The 27339-nt window shown below is 41.5% G+C and overlaps 7 protein-coding genes across 10 annotated transcripts; 4 read left to right on the top strand and 3 right to left on the bottom strand.

Moving 5' to 3' along the window:
- Positions 1-274: 274 nt before the first annotated feature.
- On the top strand, positions 275-1649 carry RB195_017398 (uncharacterized protein; the record flags this gene model as incomplete). Its single annotated transcript, XM_064184383.1, has 7 exons — positions 275-358; positions 436-530; positions 670-740; positions 821-948; positions 1009-1086; positions 1161-1390; positions 1520-1649. The coding sequence occupies 7 exons, from the start codon at positions 275-277 to the stop codon at positions 1647-1649; spliced, it is 816 nt and encodes a 271-aa protein (XP_064040264.1).
- Positions 1650-2725: 1076 nt separating this feature from the next.
- On the bottom strand, positions 2726-3010 carry RB195_017397 (uncharacterized protein; the record flags this gene model as incomplete). Its single annotated transcript, XM_064184382.1, has 1 exon — positions 2726-3010. One exon carries the CDS (start codon positions 3008-3010, stop codon positions 2726-2728), a length of 285 nt encoding a protein of 94 aa, XP_064040263.1.
- A 965-nt stretch (positions 3011-3975) lies between these two features.
- Positions 3976-5258, top strand: RB195_017396 (uncharacterized protein; the record flags this gene model as incomplete). The annotated part of the gene is made up of 2 exons (XM_064184381.1): positions 3976-4089; positions 4584-5258. The coding sequence occupies 2 exons, from the start codon at positions 3976-3978 to the stop codon at positions 5256-5258; spliced, it is 789 nt and encodes a 262-aa protein (XP_064040261.1).
- Positions 4332-5258, top strand: RB195_017395 (uncharacterized protein; the record flags this gene model as incomplete). Its single annotated transcript, XM_064184380.1, has 2 exons — positions 4332-4507; positions 4607-5258. 2 exons carry the CDS (start codon positions 4332-4334, stop codon positions 5256-5258), a joined length of 828 nt encoding a protein of 275 aa, XP_064040262.1.
- A 389-nt stretch (positions 5259-5647) lies between these two features.
- Positions 5648-12535, top strand: RB195_017394 (uncharacterized protein; the record flags this gene model as incomplete). Of its 2 annotated transcripts, none has more annotated exons than XM_064184379.1 (8): positions 5648-5791; positions 8668-8768; positions 8825-8895; positions 9172-9299; positions 9430-9504; positions 12090-12184; positions 12240-12380; positions 12448-12535. In XM_064184379.1, the coding sequence occupies 8 exons, from the start codon at positions 5648-5650 to the stop codon at positions 12533-12535; spliced, it is 843 nt and encodes a 280-aa protein (XP_064040259.1). The 2 variants fall into 2 exon arrangements, with proteins under 2 accessions (XP_064040259.1, XP_064040260.1); XM_064184378.1 differs by lacking the exon at positions 5648-5791 and adding an exon at positions 8263-8349.
- Positions 12536-13184: 649 nt separating this feature from the next.
- RB195_017393 (uncharacterized protein) lies at positions 13185-17982 on the bottom strand (the record flags this gene model as incomplete). The annotated part of the gene is made up of 9 exons (XM_064184377.1): positions 13185-13201; positions 13255-13314; positions 13748-13847; positions 14323-14441; positions 16119-16281; positions 16354-16447; positions 16535-16642; positions 16962-17022; positions 17874-17982. 9 exons carry the CDS (start codon positions 17980-17982, stop codon positions 13185-13187), a joined length of 831 nt encoding a protein of 276 aa, XP_064040258.1.
- A 2138-nt stretch (positions 17983-20120) lies between these two features.
- On the bottom strand, positions 20121-26762 carry RB195_017392 (uncharacterized protein; the record flags this gene model as incomplete). 3 transcript variants are annotated; one of them, XM_064184376.1, is made up of 12 exons in its annotated part: positions 20121-20630; positions 20714-21026; positions 23154-23248; positions 24180-24281; positions 24347-24466; positions 24922-25080; positions 25134-25229; positions 25295-25375; positions 25431-25553; positions 26181-26284; positions 26338-26431; positions 26739-26762. In XM_064184376.1, the coding sequence occupies 12 exons, from the start codon at positions 26760-26762 to the stop codon at positions 20121-20123; spliced, it is 1821 nt and encodes a 606-aa protein (XP_064040255.1). The 3 variants fall into 3 exon arrangements, with proteins under 3 accessions (XP_064040255.1, XP_064040257.1, XP_064040256.1); XM_064184374.1 differs by lacking the exons at positions 20121-20630; positions 20714-21026 and having other exon boundaries at positions 23150-23248; XM_064184375.1 differs by lacking the exons at positions 20714-21026; positions 23154-23248; positions 24180-24281; ... (6 more) ...; positions 26338-26431; positions 26739-26762 and having other exon boundaries at positions 20121-20642.
- Between the last annotated feature and the right edge of the window lie 577 nt (positions 26763-27339).

Below are 27339 nucleotides of genomic sequence, written 5' to 3'. Positions count from 1 at the left end.
GTCCATGGTTTCTTTTTCGTCATCAAATTCTTCTTTGATTCTTCTTATCACAGCAAGGCGATATTTTTGTGTGGCCTCGCAGAGCTACAGTAGACCTGCATCATTTACATTTATTTCATTTACTTCTCACTGAGTTCTTTTATGCTTCGCTTTTTTTCTTTTTTTTTGAGTAATTTCGCAGTAATGTTGAATCATTGCTGTTTCAAGTTTTTTGTCAAGCATCGTCCTCGTTTCTTGGGAAAGAGGAAGGAGAATTAAAGGAAATCTTTATAGGATGCGGACCTTCGCTGTTTTCTGCTCGTTGGCTTTCAGCTGCTTTGCAAGCCCAGTAGTTCAGCAAAAATCGGCCTCAGAACTGGTAAGAACTTTCTTTTTTGAATTTCAACATTGCAACAGTTATTAATATGAAACGATACGTGATCAAGGTCATTCTAGGCTACCGTTGGGTATGCAGTTGACCTTTCTCAGGGAGTGACACTTTCAGGATTCCAATGCATTCGACAGAGTCTGTATGGTGTAGCGTTTATCAGGTTTGCTTTCGTTGACATCCTAGGACGAAGTCTTTGGTGGTATCAGTAGTAATTTCCGATGAGAACAATCATTTTTAACATCAGAAGGACAAGACAAACGCGATTGAATAGGTTAAGCCAATAAGGGATGTCATTCTAGAGGCTACTCTCCTGCTGGACAAGGTCAGCTCGATCCATATGCATGCGCAAACATCCAGAATGCTAATTTAGGTGAGAAAATCTCAAATGATTCGAAGCTGTGGAAAAATATGGGAACCGAAGAAAGGTGAATTTGGATTCTGTTGTTTTAGCTGGTCTTGGAACTGAGGTTTACATGACCCCACTGCCGTTTTCTACAAAGACTGGCATTCAACAATTTGATGAGATGTATGGAGGACTCAAGAATGCGAATATAAATGTTCGATCCATATGGGTCCAGGTGGAGATCAACTTGTTCTCTGGTTTAAATCACAATTCTTATGAACTATTGCGGTTTTAGGTCACCTCACCAGTCAACTGGTACTCCAGTAGCACAACCAATATCAACTTCCTAAACAGTATTCTTTCAAGAGCCAGCGTGGGTATAGAAAGACTTCAAATTTTTTGAAATTAACGAAATTCCGCTTCTAAAATCACGAGTCATAATTTTAGCAATACGGGCTTTCTATTGGTATTTATACGAGCGTATACGACTGGAATAAAATCACCGGTGGAGCTACTGTCACTAACGCCATGCTCTGGTATTCGAACGTCTATGGTTCTGGTGTTACTAACGAATCACCAGCAGACTACAGTGATTTCCGCTCATTTGGCGGTTGGACCACGCCGACCGTCAAACAGTTTGCACAGGTTGAGACCGTGTGCGGTGTCACCGTCAACAGGTGTGCTGTACACAAATCTTTATACTGTAGTTGTACCATAAACATAAACAGACATAAAATGTCTGAGATTAAAGCTGATAAGTTCATTTGAAGAGTTTTGTGCCCCGAAGATAAAAATGAATTTTTTAGGGATATCTACACTGTTTCCTCAACGTCAAAGTCCGCCAGCATGGCTAAATTTGAGAAGTCCGGAGAAATCGTGGTCGGCAACTTTGGGCTCGAAAACATCGGCTCAGGAAAAGTTGAGATCAAGCAGTGATTATTTGTATGTAATAGAAACTAAAATGCTAAATATTCCATGGAACCTGTTCTATGTTCAGCCTAATTGTAAAATGACCCTCCTAGGGTGAAGAGGGTCGTTGCTCTTGTGCGGTGTCCAATCTTCGACTGTGCAGGCTTAGTGATGATTCATTACCAGTACGCTACACACGAATGAAATCAAATTAGGGAATGGTAACCTGTAATCAGCCATAAAGTCGAACCTATTATAACTCAGACTAAAATCATTATTACATCCTAATCACAATTGTTTTATATAAGACATAGCTCTGGGCGATGGACGAGAAACACGCATCCGGAAATATCACAATAAGAACTTTTGATCTTATACAAACAAAGTTATACAGAGTCTCAAAAAAAAAAATATATATATATATATATCCTGAATGTCATACATCGGTGGGTCTGGCCGGTTAGTGGTCCGTTGTAGTCACACGATTCTTTGGTTCGAAACCGACCTAGTACAAACAAAGAATTTGATTTTTACTTTTTTAAAAATATATGTGATAAATATATGGGCGGGTGTAGTGTAGCGGTTAGAGGTTCCGCTGCCTGCACCATTGATCGGAGGTTCGGAGTTGCCCTAGTGCTCACCAATCCTTTCATTCCCCGGTATTGATAAATTGGTACCAAACTTGTGAGGATAAGAGTTCTGAATTGACACATCTGCTAGCCCCGAAAGTCATTGTATAGGCCAGTTACACGTTCGTAAACCCAAAGCGATTGTGAATTGAACGTGAGATCGCATCTCTAGCAAATAGATTAAGGCCAGACACTTTATCCTCTATGCCATAAATGCCAACATACGGTTAAGTTTCGCATTGACAAGTAAACAGCTAAGCAGGTAATTTTTCACTCAGCGATATCTGTCTATTGATGGACATGATTGATTGATTGCTTGATTTTTCTGATCATTGCGGCTCGAGCTCTAGAGAATCTTGTTTAGCCCACTCCCTTTGATTTTGGCAATGCGTTTCCATCAACCCCAGTAAGCGTTGCGCAGTGGAAGCAGCTCTCAACCCACGCAAAGAGCACGCCTTACCTCTGGTGGCTGATCTAGAAGTCGCCCCCACAGGGAGCATCCTCGAGAAGTAACAGCTTGCATCGTGGTCCTTGGTATCGTTGTCCAGTGCGTCTTTGCTCTGGCGGTGTCCGGTGGCTAGGGTCCTCATTGTGTGTTCCAGGCGTGGGCTCACATGAGCCCAGCCGCGAGGTTGCTTCGCGTCCGCGTTGGAGAGCTCTGAATCCTGAAAGTTGAAGTTCTGAATGAATGAAATCCTCTAGATGGAATATGTAGATGTAGGCGAGCATATTGAAGTTCTGTCTCAAGTTGTCTGCCATTTCTCTGAGATTATATAGTAGAGGTGTGCCTGATGCAGTTGCATAAGAAGCTGTGCTCGAAATTGTGCGGTGAACTGGTGGTCAATGTAAGACCCTCGGTAGCTTTATTTATTTGTCCTGTTCGGGTAAATGACAGCGTGAACAGGCGTGTCCTCCTTTCTCCAGACCTCGGACAACTAACCGACCCGTGAGCAAATGCTTGAATAAACGAAAATCAAGATTTGTGGCTCGGATTGACAATTAAGCAGGTGGTATTTATAGGAAGTGTATGTAACTGAAACAATGAAGCATACAGAATGGAGCATAGCATAGAAGTACAGTACATGAATGCACAAATAAATGAAGGTGTATACACAGATAGCCACCCAGCGGCATTACAACGCAAATGGTCAATTCTTGACAATATTGTTGCTCATGAGATCCTGCCATCTCGTCTGCCCATTCTTCGCCCCCGCCCTCTGTACCAAAAAGCTATTAGCATCATCAACTGCTTCTCACCAACGTCAGTAGCTTAAGAATTCGAATTGGACACGTTCTATGATGAGCTGGAGGGAGTGATTCCAACGAGAAGTCCTTCTATAAATTCGCTGTCGGGAACGTCAACGCAAAACTAGGAAAGGCTACAGAAGAGGAATACAGGATCGGAAGATTTGGGCTAGGGGACCGAAATGAAAATGACAATCGTCTCGCCGGGCTGCTGTCCGACGCTCGCCTGTTTCATGAAAATTCTCTTTTCGTGAAGAAATACCATCGTCGGTGGACATAGGAATCGGCCATTGGGGCGACTCGTGCGGATATCGACCACATACGTATTAACCAGAGGTGGTAAATATGTGATCGTTACACGATGGAAAAGAACCTCTGCTGTTGGCAATGAAGGAGAAAATAAGTCGTCTTGCCCAAGGTGCCTGACACATCGGAGGACCCATACGTGAACTAGCTGCTATTCAGATGACTGTGAGGTAATGCTGAACGTTCCTCAGAGCCGTGCACGACAAACTTGGATTGAAGATCATCGAAGAATCGTTGGAAAGAAGAAGGACTTTAATTCTTGGTCCGAATGCATCGCACATAGAGCGGTTGGTAGCAAAAACTAGCTGCAGAAAAGCGTTCCAGGAGGATCTTTCGAAATAGAGGAAGAAGAAATTTCTGGAAACAGCACAAAAAAGAACGACTCTAAAGAAGTGCCGCAGGGATCTATTACGAAAAGGTTCTAATCGAACCTTTTCCGTTCATCAACTCCTCTGCCAAGCCCGAGCATCCCAACTTGTGAAGATCACCACAGATTCTCCCTTCGGGAGTATGAGTCGCTATCAAGACCATGAAACCTGGCATAGCCCCCGGACCTGATTTTATATCAGCAGACTTTTTTCGGGCTGGTGGCTATCCACTTCATGTAATCTTAGCAGCGTACATGACATCTTACCTTCAGAAAGAGAGAATTCCAGACCAGTGCAAGATTTCGCAAACTTTTCTTATCCACAAGAAAGGTAAACGGTAGGACCTTGGAAACCACTGTCCGCTATGCTTGCTGGGCGTGTTATACAAATTATTCACCATTTTCATTATTGAGATCATCTTCACGAGCATATGTAGGACGTTGGATGAAGCTTATTCTCAAGAACAGGCTGCATCCCTTCATGGGTTTAGCTCGGACCACATTCAGACCTTATCGAGGGTTTTAGAGGTTTGCCGAGAATGCCGCCTGTCCCTTGTTCTGACCATTGTCGGCTATGAAACTTTCGAGAGCGTAGGAACAAAAGCAATACTGTCAACGCTGTTGGACCAAGGCGTGAAAGCGTCTTATGTGAAGACATTAGCCAACTACTATGATCGATGCACCACTGGAATACGGCTTTTCCACCGTCTCTCACCATACTTATTGGGGATGAGTATGACAGGGAAATACTATATCGCTAAAGCTGTTCACTGCTGCATTGCAATGAATAATGAAATAAATCACTTTCTTGGAGAGAAAGAAGCATGTGTTGATGGAAGATTCCTCTTGAACCTTCGTTTTACTGACGACATCGTTCTCTTTTCGCCAAGTACCAATGAAGCAGAAAAGATGCTCAAGCGACTGTACGAAGAGGAGAGGATAGTAGGACTGCAAATAAACAAAAAGAAGACACAGTTCATCAAAAACGCCTACTGCGAGGACGGAGGAGTACAACTTGAAGGCTCCCAAATCTTGGGAACTTCGTCATACGTATACCTCGGCCGTGCTATGAATAAGGAAAAAACTTGAAGGAAGAACTGAATGGAAAGATGAAAGCAGCATGGGCAGCATTCGCAACCGTCAGGGAAGCTGCGGACCAACTGACGAACCAAGATGGCAAGCAGACGTGGGCAGACACCGCTGCCACGTCTAGAAGGCTACTCGATACCCAGTGAGGCCTTGAGAAATGTCTTATGAAGGTTAACCGGGGCAGACAACACTTAACCGGCTTTCACAATTCCGACATACGAGCAATGTCCCGTCTTCGCGGCCCAGCGGAATATATATCGAAACCAAAGCATAGATAGGCTGACCACATTATGAGAAGAATCGACGATAGATGAACTAAAAGAACGCTAGAGTGGATCCCAAGAGATGCTTAACGCCCTCGAGAGAGACGGGCGACGAGATGGGATGATATGTCCGCTACACGGATACACCAAATGAAAGCTCAGCTAGATACGGCTCACGGATCTCGTCAACGTCTCACGAAAGTTGCGAACATCTTGGATGACAATGGCGAGGGAATTAAACGAGTACTCAAGAAGCAGACATACTTGTCGGTAAGGTGAATTACTTAAGCACCAGTTTTCTACAAATATTAGGGAGGAACAAGACCTATCCACTTGTTTATCGATAATCTACACGGAGCAAGAGCCAAGATTGTTAACGGCCTTCATTATGGGTAACATTTCGACGTCTTCTTCTTCGTGAGATTCAAGAAAAAGTCAAAACATTTGGAACATATCCTCTCAAATGTCACAGTCAGAACGAGTTATGCTCTCATAGGGAGTTACATCTGTAACCGATCCCAAACCCTTGTGCTTGGCTCAGTAGTCGAGTAGCCACAATGTTAGAGGACCACCGTGTAATAGAGCTGCTCCGCTATTACTAATTAGGATGTGACCCGCATTCGACACCGTAGTTCAAAACCCGCCAGGGTAATGATGCAGAGCCAACTCGTTTGTCACCGTTGGTCATAACCATATGCAACGCTTAAAAAATACTCTACGAGAGTCTCACCAAATTTATTTCTCGCCAGAAATATCTGAGGCGTCGATGAACGAAGAGTAGGAATCTTCCTTTAACTCATTAATCAGACAAGACCGATAGTCTGGGACATTTTTAGGTGCATTGTTCTTTGACCTGCTGCTGTAATGGCAGTTTTATTGCGCTGACAAGCCGTTATCGCCGCCCGAATTATGGCAACTAAGGTACCAAGAAAAACGGATGATTCTATTTGCTGTCTTAGGAGCCACGTCCACATCCTGACAGAGTCAGATTCCAGAGGATTAAGGGAAAAGAAAATAGCAAATGAAATCAGATCAAAACGAACTGATCTTGGAGTGGGATGGTGAGAACGGCTCAATGCGCGACGTACATACTTTTAAATCGCAGCGCAGTTACGCCTGGCTCGAAATAGCCCATGGTCCCACCGGGTAAACGTTCACCGTACACCCGTCTGCGACACAATGGAAAGACGATTTTTTCAAATGCAAACTTTGACTGATAGTACATGTATGCTCAAAAAAAAGTTTTGACTATTACTTCATGACGCGGATCATAAATCGTTATCGTAGTGAACATTCGTACAACTTACTACAAAATCTTTTTTATTCGTGTTATGGAGGGAGGACCAATAAAAAAAATTTCGTTCATATTCCTAACAAAAAAGTCATTCAACCCGCGATTCCCAGGACACCTAATTGGGATCAAAAACCATATGGATGAGTCGGAAAAAATATTTTCTTGCACAGATGTGGTACTGCGTGATTCACCAGTGTACAGTACATTCGTAGTAGCTCTGAATGACTGTATACATTCGTGCGCTAACCCATTGTCATTTTTGGTCAATTTTTTTTAGCGATCTGTCTAAAGTGGACTTCATTAATAAGGTTAGAACGAACACTTTGAAATAATACAAGCGACAAAATCGTTAAATCTTGAAAAATGAAGCTAAGCTGAGGGCTTAAATTGGTAAAATAGTACATTCACAGAGTTGCAGAAAATTGTGTATCCGTGAATAAGCTTGGGAGTAAGAAAGAATGGTATACGAAAGAGTCCAGACAACGATAGAGATTGGAGAGAAAGAATAATTCGTTGTTTCTGTTGTTTTTCAGAACAAAAATTGACTTTGAGCATTTTTCAAAAAGTTGTGAACAACACCATTTTGCGGAAAGTACACGCATAAGTGGTCAATTGCTCGTAATTTTATAAGAATTCTGAAAGAATAAGTTTGAGTAGTATCGGTTCAGTGTCGATGAGCGATTGCAGCATAAGCGACCCTTTTCTATAGAAGCATTTCAAGCAAAGCAATTAATTATTTGCTCATTCGTCGAAAATTGAAAATAATAGAAGTGATGTGATAAAAGATAATAACAGATGTGTTAAAAGAACAAAGTTAAGTCTCAACATTAATACGCACAATGGAGGTTCCTAACAAAAACAGGGGCTGGATCAACTTCCTTGTAACTTCTTTCATGCCCTCAATCTTGCAATCCTTGAGAGTTCATGTGTGTGCTGCTAAGCGGGTACCGTAATCGCATTTTTACGAAACTGCAGTGCAGAAACAAAAAAATGCGTCCTTGTTCCAGCTTCCGCTTCTACAGTACTCGTTTAGTGAGCTTTTTTTACGTGGGCAGTAACAGGACAGGAGTTCCGGTTCGAGTCGAGCTTCATTGTTGTTCGGGAGATAAGCCCTATCGCCGAAAATGCTATTGATATATTTGTTGTATTAAAGGATCCATGCTCACTGACTAGTATTGACGTGATTTCTGGAACTTTTTTTCTCTAAAAATCTGGATTTTCTTATCCTAATCAGCAACATGTTGCTGAATCATTTCTTTGACATGCGTACAAATTTTACCATTTTCACTCAAGCGCTTCACTTCTGCTCGTAGCCTTAGAGTTTTTTCAAATTCCTGCATATCGGATCATACATCATTATCTATTCTCGGGTAATACATTCGAGCAAACAAAAAAATAATGAAATTAATTGCACCCCTTATAAAAATTACTGTGAACAATTTTCAGAATGCGTTCGACATTTCTAATTTGCACATTGATCTCTGTGATCTTCGCTGGGCCAGTTGTGCAAGAAATGCTAACTCCTCAAGTGTTGGTAAGGGTTTTGTAGGTTAAGCCTTCGTTGAACTTAGAAAAACTCTCCTCAAACCACTTATTCACAATCCAACAACAGTTTTCCTTGTTTCTTTCTTGTGCTGAACGTCGAAAGAAATATTTTATCATGCATTTTTCAAACCAAAAACTCGTGAGTAAACCAAAAATTTTAAAATGAAACACTTATTTATCGATTTTACGGAACCCGACAAAAAATACACAACTGCACGCAGAGACAATGTTTGAGATAAAAACACTATTCCTAATCAATCTTTACTTTTTTGTACTACAATAGACGAAGCTTCGATTCTGCTTCTAGGCCACCACCACCTACGCCTACGCTTTGGATCTGTCGGCGCAGCTAACGCTTTCTGGAGCTCAGTGCATTAAGTCAAACAAATATTCAACTGTATTTATCAGGTATTCGATTATAAGACTTCCTGGCTATCGTAGTTCATTTGACAAATAATGTTTAGAGGCTATGCAGCAACAGGAAATGGAGTGTTAGACAGCTATGCTTGTTCGAACATCAACAACGCCTATAATGGTATATATTTTAGTATTCACCTTAGCGCTAACAAACTTCCTAGAAGTTGTTCAAAAAATACTACTATACTATAAGTATATATAGTATGAATATAGTACGTAACAAAGGGAACTAAAACTGCCCTAACCAGAAGAATTCTCGTATTGGTTTTGATATGCAGTACACGAGGTTGTTAAATAGTTTTACTAGCTAACGTTTTGGCAATATCGCCTTCTTCAGAGCCTTAAATGAGCGATTCGATTTACAATCTAAACGGCCAAATTATATTATTTTAAGCCGGTCTTGGGACTGAAGTTTACATGACTCCGCTGATAACGTCGTCAAAAAATGGTACTCAGCAGTTTGATGAGCTCTACAATGGTCTTAAAAAATGCAACATTGTTATCCGAAGTGTTTGGATCCAGGTAATTCCAAATAACTCTGAAAAATGCACCGGTTTCTCTTTCCTACCTACTCCTTCACACTTGTAATAAAATAACAATAACATATAACAAAATTCTGTTTTTAGTGATTTATATTAATTATTCAGTATAGGTCACGTCACCCGTCAACTGGAGCTATCCTGGAACAAATATCAACTTCATCAATAGCATTATCAGTAGAGCAAAGGTGGGCGATATTTGTGATTTATTCAAAAATTTTGGTGCGAGAACTGGTCCCCATCTTGCAAGCACCGTTGTAATCTTTCAGAAGTGCGAAAGTTCGACGTTCCTTGAATCTTGGCATAGAGATTGCAACTTTTCGATAGTCAAATTTAAGCAACGGCCAAGAGCCTGTTAACAAACTTTATTACGGCTAAGGTTTCGGCGTTGTCGCCCTCGTCAGAGCCTGGAAACTCAGATCATTTGTGATATATCCTCTCAGATGCCTCATCCAAAACAAGTCATCATTCCCTTGGATGCTACATCCAAAATCGAAACCAAAAGAGTCCAAATCGTTGTGCTTACCTAGATAGCCGCATTGCCGTGATAACAGCGGACCTCCGCGTGATAAAATCGCTACTAATGACCTGCATATGAATCCGTAAATCAAAAACCCGCAAAGGATACGCGAAGGATAGATATTGATACAGAACTAGCTCGTTGGTCACGGTTATACACTCTTCTTTTCTATTCATTTTTAGACTTTTAACTTTTATCCAAAACACCTCTAATGTTCCTCGAAGAACAATTTAGGGTTCGTACGATAGGATCGTGGCAACTATGCAGAAAGGAACATTTTCATGACATTTTCTGCGATGGGTTCCGAAAGGGGTTGCTGCGTTTGAATGTTTAATCCCATCTAGATGTTCCTTAATACAAGCACAAAGAGGTCGCCCTGTTTCGCCAATATATTGTACGCCGCATTTTTGCACGAAATCAAATAAACTACACCAGGAACCATGGTGTCGCCTGCCTTACCAAATGGGTATATTACACAGTTTTGAGTCAGGCGAATGCGATCGTACAGTCTGTTTCGGACTTACAGCTTCTTGAGTATTGTGGGAGGTATTTCCACAACTCTCACTTGGTCATCGAGGCCACACCTAACCAGACTGGCCTGTAAGCAGAAATTGATCTTTTTGGACTCATCCACCATGGCATAATCTCGCTGCACAATAAGACCTGGTCTACGAGGTACATCACCAATTTAACCATTTGAAGTTGTGATTCGCTGCGCTAGGTTAACCGCATCGATAAGCTCCTGGACATTAGATGTCACCCTTACGGCTACTAAATAAATATGTTCCGAATAACTTTGAACTTCTTGGTTTTCCAAGGGTGAGCGGAAAGACAGTGAACTAATGCGTTTTTACGAATAGGTTTTCGAAACCATCGTAATTTCTGCTCACCGTTGGACCACTGTGTTTCCACGTTAAGGACAACGGTTAGGACAGCCAATTTTCTTAGTGTTTTTTTCCGTGTAAACCGGAAGTATAAGTATATAAGGGGATTGTTGGTTTAGAAGCTCGAAAGTGTCAATCTCGTTTTGAGTGGGACATACAATGCAACAGTCATCAATGTAACGCCAGTACAGGAACGGTTTTCCGTTCCAGGATGAGTTGTTCTATGTTGGACACGAATGCAGTGGCTAGTGTGGGAGCTAGTCTTTGCCCCATGGCCGAAAACCTGACCTGTCTGTTGTAATGTCCCGACCAGCGATATATAGAGCACTTTAGGCATTCATCTAGGAGCGTTATGATCAGCCTTATGGAAAACCCGCACAGGTTTAGAATGTCTTGGATGAGGCATTTGAGAGGATATACCACAAAAGATCTGACTTTCCAGGCTCTAACGAAAGCAACAACGCCGAAACGTTAGCCGTAATAACATTCGCGAACGTCGCTGTAATATTTTATTGTGTTTCTACCACTACAAAATTTGCTGTTCTAAGTATTGTTCGGAGTAAAAGGCGCCATTTAATTTATGTTCTGATGAGTTTTGCGAATGTACTGCTTCAGAGATAGACAAAATTTCTTAAAAGGAGGAGGTCAGACTCAGCTAGTAGGCAAATCTTTTATGCGTTCTGCGTGATGAGATCCTCGGCCTTTTATTTTTCAGTGTTTGAAGAATGTGAAGAAGTGCAAGAGGTTCATGACATCATACATATTTTCGTAAACTCAATAGGCTGCCTTCCTCATTCTGAGCTAGGAATAAAAACATTGTTCTAAGCAGCCTAGTGCGAAAGATAACTATTGATCGTCTTTTATTCTGTCGGTTTATTCCTATTAAAGACAGCGTACTACGAATATGATGTGTTATGGATTTGCATAGGAAGCTTCTATACAGAGTCGTATTCTGTGGGAAACCAAGTGGTTCCGCTTATCTCTCCGTAATCTCGTGCTGTAAAAAACGGCACGGAAGCTGCCGCTTTTTACGACGGCTTGCATTGCAACGCGTCACACTTCCGCACGCGCTGCATCAATGAACGAGGCTTCGATTGGATAAGGGTCTAATAAGGTCTCCTCGCTACTCTATTCGAGTTAAACTAATGAAGAGACTATTGGGGGACGTAACGTGTACATAGAAGAGCGCTCTAACGCACCTCGTAGAAACCAGAGCGATTCCCATGTCGTTTCTTACGACGATCACGGACAGATGAGCGGAACCACGTGATTTTCCGTAATCTACGACCCCGTTTAAAAGCTTTCCATGAGAAATCCATAACACGTAAGATCCATGGCATACTGCCTTTAATTCTATGTGTGGTTGCAGCAATATGGTCTCAATGTTGGTATTTACACCAATCAATATGACTGGAGTCAAATCACAAGCGGAGCTAGCGGTGCGGCAAATGGACTTATGCTATGGTAAGTGAAGATGGTCCGTACTGATTTTCTCCCTCTTATAATTAACTGACTTCAGGTATTGGAACGTCAACGGTAGCGGGGTGAGTGGGGAAACTGGAGCGAACTTCAACGATTTCGTTTCTTTCGGATACTGGAGCGCTCCTAGCGTCAAACAGTTCGCCCAAGTAGAAAGCGTTTGCGGATACACTGTGAACAGGTACATTAATCAACAGCCACCGTCCAGATGCTAGATTGAATAACATGGGAAGTATAAACCTATTCAGAGACGTGTATTCAACCTCGTCAACCATGGCCGGTATGGTGCGCAGGGAATCGAATGTGCCGATTGTAGGAAGCATCGGCATCAATTAAAATTTCGGAATTGTTGTGAAATTGTCCAATAAATGTATTTTTAATTTGTCTGGGAGCGGGGTGTAGTGACGGTCGGTAAGAGGTTCCGCTGTGTCTGCAGCATGACTGATCGGAGATTCGATTCCGCCCTAGTGCCAACCGAGCCTTTCATTTCTTTGGGAAACCAGACTTGAGGATAAAAGAACTAATTTGATACACTGGTTAGTCCCGTAAGTTATCGTGCACACCTTCGTAAACCTCAAACGATTCTAGATTGAAGTGAACGTGCTGACACATCCAAGCGGATTGAGCGGATATATATATATATATATTATAATAATAATAACTGTATTTCTGACATTCCTTTTCCGTAGAGGTAGTGAAAGTATCACAGTTGAGGTTTTTCTGTAAGCTGATCCACATTTCTACATATTTTCTGGATATGCAGGAAAAGTTTAGATTTTCCCATCTGCTAGAATAATTTACGGACTTCTTCTACGATTTTGGGGTTAACTGCTTCGCCTGCGCGAAAAATTGCCTTCCCATCTTTTTCTTTAACATACATACATAGAAGTGGTACGTGGAACGAAGTAGATTAAAGACATGAACCAGAATATTTATCGCAGAACTTCCTCGAGAAGGTGTTGATTATGTAGTGGATTTTCGTGTCTTACAAAGAGCAAACACCTGGAAGAACATTTAACACATTTGGGTGTAGTCAAAATCACCTTTTTCATCACCTGTTACTTCGCAAATCCACTCAAGCTGGTTGCGAACATCCACAAAGTAACTTCTTCTTGCTAAATAACAAAGTATGATCGTTTTACTAAAGAACCTAAACGTTAAGAATGTGTTTTGCTACGAGGTGTTGCATTATTTTTTGCATAAGATTGAAATCTGCATGCATCTCATCCATTACTGTTTCTTAGAAAAGTAACAATGAAGCAGATATTCTACTGCCATCCTAGTTTTATAGCTTTTATGGAGTCTTTTCTTTAAGAAAAATACAAGGAGAAATCTCCAAAGTTATTCTACACCGCTTGGACGTTCATGGATGTTGCTAGCCGAATCTTTGTCTTGTTTCGAAATTCTAGAAATTAACCGAGTTTCTCACAAAATCAAGAAGGTTATTGTCAGAATTAATTTGATCGCGAGTTATAGAAGTTGCTATGTTATTACTATATAGAAAAAAGTTGTTGTAAGATATTGCTAAATTAATCATTAATAGCTTACTTAGCAGGCGAAGTTCACATCTTGTCGCTGTGGATGCTATCCCCATAAGCACGTCTTTTCCTGCTGAATTGTGTTGGAAGAGTGGACCTCCGCTGTCACCCTACAAAGCTTTATCCAACTTCTATTCTGAAATAATATAATTTTGCGTAAAGAAGACCAGATGATTTTTTCGTTCTTCGAAATGTCTGCAGCGTCATATAGGAAGTTGTCAGGAATTGAAGGGGAGATATGAGAAAATTACTTTCAAAAAAACTCATATATGCCTTCCAGTCATTCGAATTTATAGCCTTTTTTAATAAAAACTGAATTTATAGCCTTTTTTAATAAAAACTAATGAGAAATAGTACAGCAAAAAAACACGAAAAGGATAGAATGACTAGATGCTTCTGAATCTCTGTGCAAGAGTATGGGTACTCAAAAAAGGAAGATAAGTGGAAAGTGATGAAGGAGATCAAAATTTCCTCATGAAGAGTGGGAATTTGGTTGAAAAACTCAATTTTTGCACTAGACCACGTTTTTATGTCTTTGATGTTTTCAGCCTGATATACTTTCTTTATTCTTCTATTTTGACCTACCGAACAAAGGGATGCGGTGGAGCTCCATGTCCGAATGAGGTCATCGTTCGATTTCGTGGTGTTCAGAGCGACAGAAATTACTTGGAGACCTCGGGAATACAAACCAAATGGAGAAGTGGCTAAAAATTAGCTTCTTTTAGTTCTTTGTTGCTTAAAATTCCCTTCGGATGGATGTAGCATAGTAAGAGTTCCAGCTATGACTGCACGATACATGGATGGGTCGAAGCCGCCCTGGTGGGAACCAAGCCCTTTTTCCCTCCGGAGTCGATAAATTGACACTATACCTGTATGAAAGGATAAGAACACCGCCTTGAGATGTCGTCTTAGTCTTCTCTTCTTCGTCGTCTTAATTCAAAGTGTTTAATGCAGAATCTCTGCTAATAAACGACATTCATTATTAACGATTTGACTGGGGTTGGACGGCCAACCTGGTACACCAGATAGAAGCAGATCTAGAGAGCGAGGCTGAGGAAATGATATGTAAGAAACATGTTCGCAACTCCTAGCTTCCTCAAACCCCTGCTTATTGGCAAAAATAACATTTCATCAGGCGAGTTGAACATTATTTCACTTCTAGTACTTCTGCATTACCTGTGGTGTAAACCACAGCCTCTTCTCCCCTTGAAAAGTGACATTCTGTTTCTCTTCGCCCCTCTCTTCGTCACTTCTTTCCTAATTGTCCTTTCCGAACCGATGGTGGCTGTTAACTCTTTCCTCCGGGCGTTTTTCATGACGGCACACGTAGTCGTCTATCGAAAGCGGGCTTAGGCTGCCCACACAGGGCCGCTTGCGCGGTTGTGAACTCTGTGATCAATCTAGCGTTTCGGCGTTATCGCCTTCGTTAGATCCTGGAAAATCAAAGCAATCAGTGATTTATCCTCTCAAGCGCTTCATCACTCCATGAAAAAATATTCAGATTGTAGGCGAAGACAAGGAACAACACATCGGTTTGCGCTTACCTTATTTGCTGTTTCCGGTACCGCAACAGACTACCACATACCACAACTATGAGTCACAAGAGTGTTTTGTAAGGAACTAACGGCCCGTCTTATCTCGATCAAATTTCGCACAGACCCTGGTTTCGAGCCAGTTCGTTTGTCATCGCAATGCACTCATCCTTTCAAATGTCTTTCTTTTTCTTCTCGCTTCTGTCCCTCGTTGTAACGCATCTGCCTGCTTCCTGTTCTTTTACTCATCTTCATATTTACTTACGTCATTGAAACCGAGTAAAAACCGTAAAAGTATCTTTAGGAGAAAACTGACAACATAGCTAACAAAAAAAACACAAGAACTTAGTCACATGTAACACTTGACTTTTATGGCCTAGGATACTATCTATTTCATATCATATCCTGTATTATTATTGTACTTTTTTTGTTTTGCCGAAGGCGTCCCCACCTGTCAGCACGTGACCATCATCGATTAGTGGGTGACCATAATCGATTAGGTCGGATCTGGCCCGGAAACATGTTTCACTATGATATTTTGAATAGTAGGGACTGGTCAAACCCCAAGAAATATCCCAGACAAGGTTAAGCGTAGTCGGGTCAAAACGATCTGAAGCTTGGTGCAATTGCGTAAACTGCAGTGCTCGAAGTGGCGTGGTAGAGCAAGCGGCTGCGATCGGGACGGGACCCTCGCTTGCTGCAATTGGACTGCAGAGATGAGTAGGAATAGAATACAAATTAAGAAAATAAGAATAACGGACAGAATGTTGCTTAGTCCTTTCCTAATTTCTTCTGCCTTTCTTGCCCTTCCCTTCTATACCCAAAAAGAGGATCCCCGCTACCACTTACTGTCCAATCCGATTCCAGCAGCTCTTAAGAATTTTGATAGTGGCGTATCCTTGCTAGGCATACAAATCGGGTGTGTCTCATGAGGGTCAGCATCCCCATCCAATTCGACGATAGCCAAATCCAGAGACCCATCGCATTTTCCCCACTGTTTGTGTGTGTGAATCTGTAACATTTTAAGGGAACTGCTAAAACTTTCACGATCTTGGACTACAAACCCTAGGAGAAACTTGCGCACCTTCTGAGGACTGTATGCATACTGGCACATTACAGGATGATTGCAGCGGCTACCGACATATATATAAAAGTTATCAAGGCTCAGTAGATCACGTCTAGAAATAAAGTGGGGAATTTTTACGATTTTTTTTTTGGATTTTTAAGGGAATTTGAACCACGACAGTAAATGTCCATGAACGTACTTCTCATAGTAATCCTGTGTTTCGCACACTTTTTTGTATTCATTGCTATCGAACTTAATCACACAATGTGCAGCAGTCAGTATGTGGCGACGTGAAATTTGAACACCACTACACTGTAGGAATTTATTTCGTCCTGGAACTGAACTACACCAATACACCTGTCTATGCGTGGAGAGATCCCAGCGCCGTCAATTTCGCGATACGCTGCTGTTGAATACTGTGAGAAAAGAAGAGAAGGAATTTCAAAAAGCGAATGACACCTTTATTTGTCATTATTGGTTTTGAGGATATCGTAACAGAACATAACCGTTAGATGAGATTAGGTGCATGTTTCATCGTATCGTTCTTAACTTTTGTAAAAACTAACCAAAAACATTAACTGATACAAGAAAAAGAAAACTTTCCTTTATGAAAAATACTCGCCAACCATGGAAATTCGTTCCCAAGTACTTGTCGTCCACCAATAGACTTGAACTTATTGAAGTAATCTAAAGAGCGCATTTACGAGTTAGCTTTCAGTCACTTCTGCTTAACTCATGTATAAGTATGTACATATTTGTAGATCTGTATTCGAGGGCCAACACGAGTTATAGCCTCTGAGAAGAGAATTTGTTAAATAAAGAAAAAGTTTATTACTTATTTCTAGCATATTTTCGCTCTCCTGTACTCATACAAGAGAGTTAACCTTTTTATTTGGTTTTTTTTATTGGCGTAGGCCTCTTTTCCTGAATTGAAATCATCGCTAATTAACTTGGAAATGGTAGATAGATATTCATCTTTCTGCTATTAAAGATGAGATGGCGTTTGAGGATCTTTGAAAAATTAAATGACCAACAAATTAAACGAACGGGGGAAATTAAGAAGAAACTGGAGACATCCTACTGTTAGTTTCGGTATTAATTCAATAAAATGAATTTTCAGATTGTATAAAAGGAAAGAATTTAGGGAAAATTGAGCGCAGTCCTTAATTTGTTTGTGGAGATCCTCAAAAGAAAATTTCTGGAGTAGAGAAGCTTGGCTAGTAGAAGCATTCCTATGACTATCAATAACCCTAATTCTCATGTCACTATCTTCCTAAATTATTCTATCTTTCTATCGTGAAAAATTCGGAATATGTTTCTTTCTATTCGTGAACTGGACCGTTTTCAGATCAAACTCGTTGTTTCTATGTTTCGAAAAGATTTGTTTGAATGGAAAATTTCGATTTCTTTTTAATTTCAAAATAGAAGTGTTTCATTTGAAAAGTATCATGCTTGATTTGTTAATGTTCAGACTAACTTAAAGTGTCAAGTTTAAAGCCAGGATGGTGGAAATTGGAGATGTAAAATCCCGGTCTTACCAATGGTGGGGGGCTGTAGACACTGGTTCTTCATGGCTATATTTTCTTCCTTAGGTATAAGAAAAGAGCTCATTTGTTGTATCACTAGAAGGAACACCAACGCTTTCATCCTAGACGAAGTCTTGGTACTTCTACCTGAAAGTAAAAAATTATTATTGATTACTAGCAAAAATAGAGTTTATTTCAGTAAATTAATCGAACGAAAATCCACTCCAGCCCCTGAGATACTCGCATAAAGCGGTACTCTAGAATCTCGAGAAAAATTGCCGCTGATCAAAGTGAGGTGATAAAGATGATGAAGATCACCGAATTGGTGGCTTTTTTACGACGCTTTAAATTTTATTTTCATCCTGACAACAGGTAGGTTCACGCGGATGGCAGCGATGCGTCTATGTGGCCAGCGCAGCGCACAAACTTTCGTCCGGACAACTATAAGGTTCCTCTGTGACGATAACTGCGCATAATTGGACAGTTAAAAGCAGCAGCATACCAGTAATTTGACACTGGTGTGGGAATTCCCGGAAAGCTAGAGAAGGGCTTCTAGAATGCCGTATCCTTTGTGGTTTCGCTCATTTCTCCCTAATCGTCGTAAAAAATGGCGGGGGAACCGCTTTAGTTCCTTCGAGGGGCGTTAAGACGCTCCTCTGTGTACACGTTCGGGTCACACAGCAGCCTATTCATTGGTTTCACTTGAATCGGTTGGTGAGGAGATACAATTATCCAAAACCGCTCGCATTTGGACGTGGCGCGTTGCAACTGAAGTCGTATTTTAAAAAAATAGTCTTTCGCACCGTTTCTTACGATGAGGGAAACGATCCCGCATTCTACAACCTCATTTCTAGATTTTCACGCGGATTTCCTCCTCACGTCAGATTCTTGGTATGCTGTTTATGGTTTTAAAGAAGCGGATTCCCTTGGCCAAACCAACCAGCTTTTTCTACTTTATGACCCTTCTATGCTCCGGGAGATTGATATTATTAAGAGCAGAGTATTACAAAATTGATCATGCCTGGATCTCTCCACAAATAAATAGGGGTTAGATGTTGCTCACAAGTATCAAGATTCTCACTTTTCATTTCCCCTCAGCAACGCAGGAAAGGCGTGGGAACAAGGCCGTTCCACTAGAACGTGAGCAATGTCTTCATCGTCCAACGTCAGCGTTCCTATTGGTATGACTCGAATAATCAAGAGATGCTCCCCTGCCTGCACCTACCCCACAGATGCATTGTGCGCATTTTTCTATTACCTTTATAAGACGCATTGTTAACAAACAACTGCTCGTGCGTTGGTTTCTACAATGTCAAGCCAATTGAATCTTTAAAATGTTCAGAACCGAAAAATTGTTCGAGTATTTATTCAGATAACCATTTGATTCTGAGTGGAGAGAGGCGATGGAAGCAAAAGAGCTACTGAAGAAACGTATGGCAGAATGATTCTTCTTTCAATACCAATGATGAGACTTTAAAAGGTGGAAATGACTATCAATTAGGCGTATCACTTGAAAAGCATATAATTATGCACATGCATATCATAACGAACAGTCGTTTCATCAAAGGGAGAGCCCTCCGTCATTTCGACCATGGAGGAATAATGACACACACTTCAAATCATAGAGGGATTGGGAACGATGTCTGTAAACACTTTCCTTAGGTATTCCAAAGGAGAAGGTCGCATGGGTCTAAATCCGGTGATAGTGCTGGTCATTCTCCGTCTTACGTTTGAGAAACTCGTGGAACATTCCATTTAGCACTCCTAACGAGCGTCATGCTATGCAAGGTCTGGCACTGTAATTGTAGAAATCACACTACCTGCTCGGAATCCGAACCGGCTAGTTTGAAACGCAAAAAAGTCTCCAACATTTCTGCGCACCAATCACCATTCTCAGTTGCACCACTTTCATCAAAGAAGTAGGAGTAATAATCCCACCAATTTGCACAACCCGTTAAATAAAACTGGATTTCATATGTTTCCCAAAAATATATCAAACTTTCTTGTGTAGATTCTTTTCATTTTTGGAGCGCTTTAAAATATGGGAGATCATCACGTCTCATCCTGTATACACGATGAGACGTATCACCTGTGCTCCCGTTGTTCATCGATTTGCTCGAGCGGGCACCAGTAATACTCCCATTTGACCCGATCACGTGCAAGTGTTGTCCAGTGGCATCTCTTCTAGGGAGCAACTCGAAGAGCGCCGCACTTTTCTTCGAGGGACTTCGTAAAGAGGTCTGACCATCGGGTTGGCGGTCATGCTGCGATGCGTTTGACGTCGTGTGGAATCCAGTCGCTTACGGTTCTGGTCCAACGATTGACGTTGAAAAGCATCACGTGTCCGTCCCGCCTAACTTTGCTTTCCTTGACATATGGGGCAGCGTCTCTGATCTTCGATCGTTGACGTAGAAGTGAACTTCGAATCCCTTCTTTCACTTGCGTCACACTTGTGTTGTCCATGACGATACCTTCCCGAAAGCCAACAAGCGAAGCGAAGGGCTTCCAGTTGGTGGCAGTTCTGGGAGTTAATTTTCCTCGAAGAAGGCGATGCTCCGACTCCACATAAAACTTTGGTACAACAGCGATATCCGCTAGGCAAAACCTCTTAGCGACGATGATGTGGTCAATTTCATTATGATACCTTCTATCTCTCTCGGATGACTCCCACGTCCAGCGTAGAGAGGAGGGCTTCTGGAATTGCGAGTTCCCATGGATGGTGTTAGTCGTCATGATAAACTCGGAATGCCTCTCTCCCTGCACCCCTCCCTTGAAGGACATGGGTTCCGATGTGAAGTTCTCCAGGCGTTCTTGTGGGGGTTAATTTTGGCGTTGAAATCGGCAATTTTGACCTTATAGAAGGTATGATCTTCTCTGTAGAACTTCTCCAGGTCCATATAGAAAGCATCGACTTCTTCTTCGTAGCTTGATGTTGGAGCGTTAGCGACGAAGATTGTCAAAGCTGGTGTTGAACGGCATTTTCTCATCCGTAAACGTCCGATTCGGGTTGTAAGTTGTTCGAAAGAGTCGATATTTACTACCATGTTCGTGTTGATGAGGACTCCAACTCCACCAACTCCTCTACTGTCACACGTTTCTAAGAACAGTTCTTCTCCAGCGTCATATACGGCGTTCAGTGGATGGCGTCGCCCGTCTTGGTCAGCCCTATGGCGTCGTACTTAAACTTTCTGACTTGCATCATCAGATCTTCAATGGCAGCATCCGATGCAAGGTTTGAGCGTTATAAGTACAGATCGTCATCCTAGTCCTTTCCCGTTTCGGCAACCTACATGACTCTTGCAACCCCATCTTTCCTGATGCTATCTTAGCAGGCTTTCTCTCAGAATCAGAAGATTCTTTTCCATTACTGTGTTTTGCATAAAAATTTAAAACTCATGAGGAGGATCCAACCCTCTAATCCCATGAGTTTTGGGAGAACGTTGCGCTCTCCCGGAGTAGACAAGTGGAGCTTATTTGTTGGAGGCGACTCCAAACCGCCTCTCTTGCGCCACTTGGTTGCAGGCTTTTGGCAGAACCGACGTGCGGGATACGGTAGTATTTTGAGCCGATCCTGGCACAGCAGAAAGAGGGACTCTATTCCCTCAATCCACCTGCGTCTCAGGGTGAGTACAAGGTCGCATCTGGTTCTCGACTAGCCCCCTATCCGCATCCTGGTGACGCGCCACGTAGCCTCGCGACTAATCGGCTGTGTTCCCTCCAGTGAGGGAGATCCGTGGACATGAAAATGAACTTACTCTAATATGTCTTGCAGTTAGTCATCCCTATATAAAATCCTATTTTGTGTTGCAAATCGAATAAGTAGTCGCTCGCAGGAAATTTTGTGCCACTTTTTTGTTTATTCTATCCTATTCTCTAGGTTGATCAGGGTAAATCCCATCTTCATGTCAACATAAATCACATTAACCCAACGCTGCTTCAACCGTCCACTTAGTCGCGCATTCTGGGTATGTCTAGGTCCATTCCGATCTTACGCAGAGTGTAGTTATCACCCTGTAGGAAGTTATCATACTATCGGAGGCAAATTCCACAGGTTTCTACGAGCATCGAAGCCATGCCTATTCTCTGCTGGATATCTTTGTCACGGATCTCTTCGAGTTGAGTGACGTAAACCGTCCATCAGAGCATTTTTACTTCTACCACTTCGAAATGCCATCCCATTTCTTTGTTCGCGGAACAATACTCTATGCAGTAGAACGCTTTAGGTCAAATGACGGTTTCATGTACTTTTGACTTGAAGGGGTAAAGAATCTTCTTGTCACACAGCCCACCGGCGGGTGCATTTTCAGTTCATTCTTCCATTTCAGCCCTCTACCGATTCAACTGTACATAGAATCTTGCTATCGGATGTGATCACCGAACCGAGATATCTGAAAGCAACGTAGTCCTCGGAAGCTCTATGAAGTTAGTCTTGATGGCGTCACTTTCTTTTAGTCATGCATATTATTATTAATTATTATTACTATTATTGCTATTATTATTATTATTATTATTATTATTATTATTATTATTACTATTATTATTATTATTATTACTATTATTATTATTATTATTATTATTATTATTATTATTGTTATTATTATTATTATTATTATTATTATTATTATTATTATTATTATTATTATCATTATTGCATGCATATTATTATTGCAGAATATGAATTAAATTTTGCTAAATATCACACTCGTATCACAAGAAACATCTACTAGATTCACAATGACCTCGAAGCAGTTTCTTTTCAAGAATCTAACGCCTATCAAAGAAATGAAGACATTCTCTCTATGAGCTTGCATGGGGCTATTGCCCATTTGCAAAAGTCGTCAGCTATTTATTTAAAAGTGCCTCTGATTTTTCAAGACCTCTCTCACTTTTTTTTCGAGCAGCTAAAGTAAGAAAATAGAGAAGGTAAAAATCGGAAGTATCCGTTTTTATATTAGTTTTTTTTTTATTTTGAATGTTCAAACGTCTGTCTAAACGGCTTTTTTATGGCGCCTTTCGTGTGATACATCAATGCCCGACCCCCTGAGCGCACGCATACGCACATTTAGCGCACGTGCACAGACAAAGGATATCTCAACACCGTAAATTTTCTAGTATGCTGCCTTTGAGAACAAAAGAACAGCATTAAAAAGCGTTTATTCTTTATACCAACTGCAGCAAACATGTGATTAATCAGTAATTCAAAGCTCATTGATGATAATTTGTTGGAATATTGTCGTGTACGATTCCACGTATTACAAATACGTATCGCTTTCTTCATTTTTTACTGTTCACTGTTGCGGTGATGACCACTGTTCTTGCGTCAGTAGCGCTTTGTACTCGTCCATGAATCTCTGTGTTTTATCTTTGTACTTCTGCGGCAATTTTGCCTGCAATGTGAAAAATTACAGGTAATTGAGGGTATCGCTAACAGCGACAAGGCTATAACTCCAATACAAAATGGTCAAAATAAGATTTCTTTTCCATCAGTACTTTTGTCGACATTTCATAAGAGATCTAACACCTTGATCGCAGGGAAATGCTGACATTCTGCGCTGCTCGACATTTCTCAACGCCTTCTTGTGTTGTATATAAGAGTGCTCTCGCGAGGACTGTATGAGGGTGAAAATACCACTCTCGTTAGCGGCAAGAAGCTTCGTCGACAATAATACTATCTTCCGTGCAATATACCATATTCGTCTAACAATGATCGAGGGCGGCTTGGTATCGAATTCAGTTATTCTATCGTGTAATAACCTTAGCAATAAAGTGTTATTGGTAGAACTTTACAATATATAATTTCTTCTTAGAGAATTTGGAACCGTGTGGCCAGCGTTATCACTGTAATGGCAAGCCCAAGCCCAAGCACCAAACAATTTACAATAGAGTTCGGTGGCTAGTATGGCGCATTTTGCTAGTTGCGTTCCTCATCCCCTTTTAAAGGGCCGCATATACGAGTGTGATTGCCACCTGATCGAGGTGGCGATGCTTTTACCAAATACAGTCGGACATTTCGGTATACGCTTTGGGCACGTACGAGCCACACAGTTATTTACAGTAAGTACAATTATAACAAGGTCAGTTACGTGACAGAAGTCACCCAGATATTGCAATAAGGTAATGTTGCCGCTCGCACCGCCAGATCCCAACCCAAATAGATCAACCACCTAGGGAGAGCGTGAAATCTTTGGTAACAGTACCCCATTTTTTGAGCTGCCGTACGACAAGTCTCGTAAAGATTCGGTTAACTCTTTTAAGGGGATGACACCAGGTAACGTATCTACCAGGTCCACAATCTTGCAACAGAACATGCATGCATACCCTTATATAGTCAATTACACTAACGACCACAAATACGTATAAAACATCAACAGGAATTGCATGTGCACGTTGATCACGGAGTTTCTTGAAAATTTCCACCATCTAAATATTAATATTTCCTAGATAAAAATTTTTTCTACAAATGCTCTAATAAAATAACAACTGACGTCGACTGGTTTACCGGAGAAAAGTCTCCGTAAAATCACGTCTATCATAATGATGCATCCAGTACGACCAACGCCAGCGGAACAGTGCATCACTACGGGGCCGCAGTCGAGTTTGTCAGCCTGAATGTAACAGATACTATTTTCATACAGTTCGGTGGTAGCTGAACCCTAGTGTATTTGCGGTTGCCAAGCGGTTGCGCTCAAAGCGACGTTTCAGAGCGAGATTCATGATCCGGAAAGGACGATCGCTAGCTACACTTAAACTGCTGAGATGAGTGAGGATAGGGAGGATCCTACCCCGATCGTAACCGCTAGCTCTGTCGCGCCGGTTCGAGCTCAAACGTTTACACAACTCTAAAAGCAGAAGGGGTGCTGCTGTTTTTGCTTTTGATAGTTGAATGTTATCGGTCGGTGGATTTCGAACCTAGTCGTCTTTATAATTAAATTAATCTTAAGTAAATGGTAATAAATCTTAAATAAATAATAATAAATCGGAAGTACGCAATTTCGAGTACCGCAGTTTGGTACTCGACCGCACTAGAATCGTTATTTAATGACTGTTATAACGTTCTAACCACGACTTTACGCAGTAGGCGAAGAACGTGACGACCGCTTTGCGGAACGCCTCGATCAGGCCAGTTTGTCATATGGATCATCTTGACGATATGTGAGTTTGAACATCCTTCCGGGACCAATTCGATAGTGTAGACCATGAATTTCTCCTCGACTTCCACCTTTAATGCTATCAGGTATTCGCTCGTGTATTATTAACTGCTTTTCAACTCACCTTTTTCGTATTAACAAAAATTTTCCCAAATGTGTTGAATTTTCCCGGTTCTGTTGGCCAATAAGCAGAGCATTTTATTTTTGTATCTTCGACACACTACAATCAACAGTGAGATTGTGTGTGGTGCGCAAAGATAAAGTAAAAATTCCATTCCCGCTCACCCTTGTCAAATTCACAATGCTTGGACACTGTTCTTGGAAAACCATCCTCCAAAAATCACCTATTGTGTTCTCCAATGGTCCCTAAGTGAGGAAGACATGAAGAACATGGATTTTTCTCACAAAGTAAAGCAGGCACCTGTGTTGCTATGAATTCCCGGTCGTGTTTATCGAATTTTACCCAGTTAGCATGGATATAGTCTGTACACGGTGGTACATCTTGTCTAAGGACTACTCTTGTCTTATCCAAGCACACTATATCCTGAAATTTTTAAACGTGTGAGCGACTTACACCCTCTCTGTGACGCCTTCCTGATCTTTCCTGACAGATGCGTGTTCGCCGGACCTCCGCTTTTTTGAGCTTAAAGGCATAACCCAACGAATCTGGGACGGTGCAGGTTTCAGGTGGACTATGCCTATACGGAGTCGTAAATTATGGAGAGAAAGGTGATTCCGTTCATTTCTTCCTAATTGCCGTAAAAAACGGCCCGGAAAATACGACTTCGAGTGCTCCGGTGCGCCATTTTCTGTGACGAGTTCGATTGGAGCGCGCCAGCCTTGTGCACGCTCCGCATCTTCCGGGCCCTTTTTTACGGCAATTAGGAAGAAATAGAAGGAATCACCCCCCTCTCCATAATATACGACCCTGCAGGAACTCTCCACGTGAAATCCGCAACACCCCAGATTCGTGGGGTGATGCCTTTAAATTCAATAATTAACCGATTCATGCCTAAATTTTGGTCTGAAGTTCAGAACGTTTATTTAAAGTGTGATTTTTTTCGTAGCTGACATTGAAGAGCTTCACTCACTATTTAACGTGTTTTTTCTACGTTAACTCAACCAATAGTTAGGGAAGTTCATGGGAGGACCTTGTTAACAGTTCACATACATTATAACGATTTCTATTAGGATTTGCTGCACATGCAGTAAATTTGAAGTCAGGGGTCCGGTATGAAGCAATTTCTTGGTATTGCCTTCTTATGCCTTCAATGCCTGCAAGTGTAGCGTCATTCGAAGCTTATACAACTAAATAATATCGCACATACCCATCAATAGAACAAGATCCACATAAGAATCGATGGCACGGTCAATTTCCGGTGAGATCACAGCAAGGCGAGATTCTTGTGAACCAGTTCCACTCTGAACAAAAGAAAAAACTGCGAGAAATCATCCATACAATCATCATCCATACAATGGAGTAATCGTTATCGTAATAATCGACCCATCCACAATCAGTACTTATCAACACTTATTAAGTACGAGGGCATCCAGACAATGAAATGCTTAGTCTGAAACGGTCAGCCAAACCGTAGTCAACGCTGACGGTGTTCAATCGGATGAACGCAACGTGCTCCAGCTCTGTTTAACCGAACTGCTCTCTTTTCTGCTCTATATCAGTAGAAGCATCGTGGTTGCCTTTGAACACGTTTGACATCAATTAATATACCTTTCTTTTAGACTGAGCTTTCATCAACTTGATTTCTTCGACGTCACAACTGAATTCTTCGTCTCTATGCTGTCACTCAAGTATCACAAAGCAGATGGTCAACCAGAGGTTATCGACGACGACGTTGCCTCCTCTCAAGAGGATTGACCCAATCTAGGATACGCCAATTGCACCCGAGACAGACTGTAGACTCAAATGAACCCCACCGCAAAGGTCTCTCTTTTTAAATGGTACTTGAAATCATATGCAAGTGATAGCTTCCATACTCAGTAGAGTTGTAATCCATTCGATGTGTCTGGCATTGATAATAACAGGGAATGAGGTTAATGTAAAAAGGCGATGTAATCTGGTCAAAGCGACATGGATCTCCGCGCAGGCTGCGCTCCAAACAGCGCGATGAAGCTGGCGATTAGGATTGAATTGGGACCATCCCTAACTACAGCGATGAGTGGTGCTCAATCCTAATTGCTATAAACGCTCCACCGGAGCCACTTCGAGCGCATCCATTACCGACTATAACTCATGCATTAAATCACCTTGATACATTCAAAGTATTGTGTACGACATTCCTCTAAAATTTCATTTAAAAACAAATCACATA

This window comes from Necator americanus, chromosome II, assembly GCF_031761385.1.
Source record: "Necator americanus strain Aroian chromosome II, whole genome shotgun sequence".
NCBI classification, from domain to species: Eukaryota; Metazoa; Nematoda; class Chromadorea; order Rhabditida; family Ancylostomatidae; genus Necator; species Necator americanus.
The sequence above is the reverse complement of the archived record's forward strand: the minus strand, read 5'-3'. Positions and strand labels throughout refer to the sequence as shown.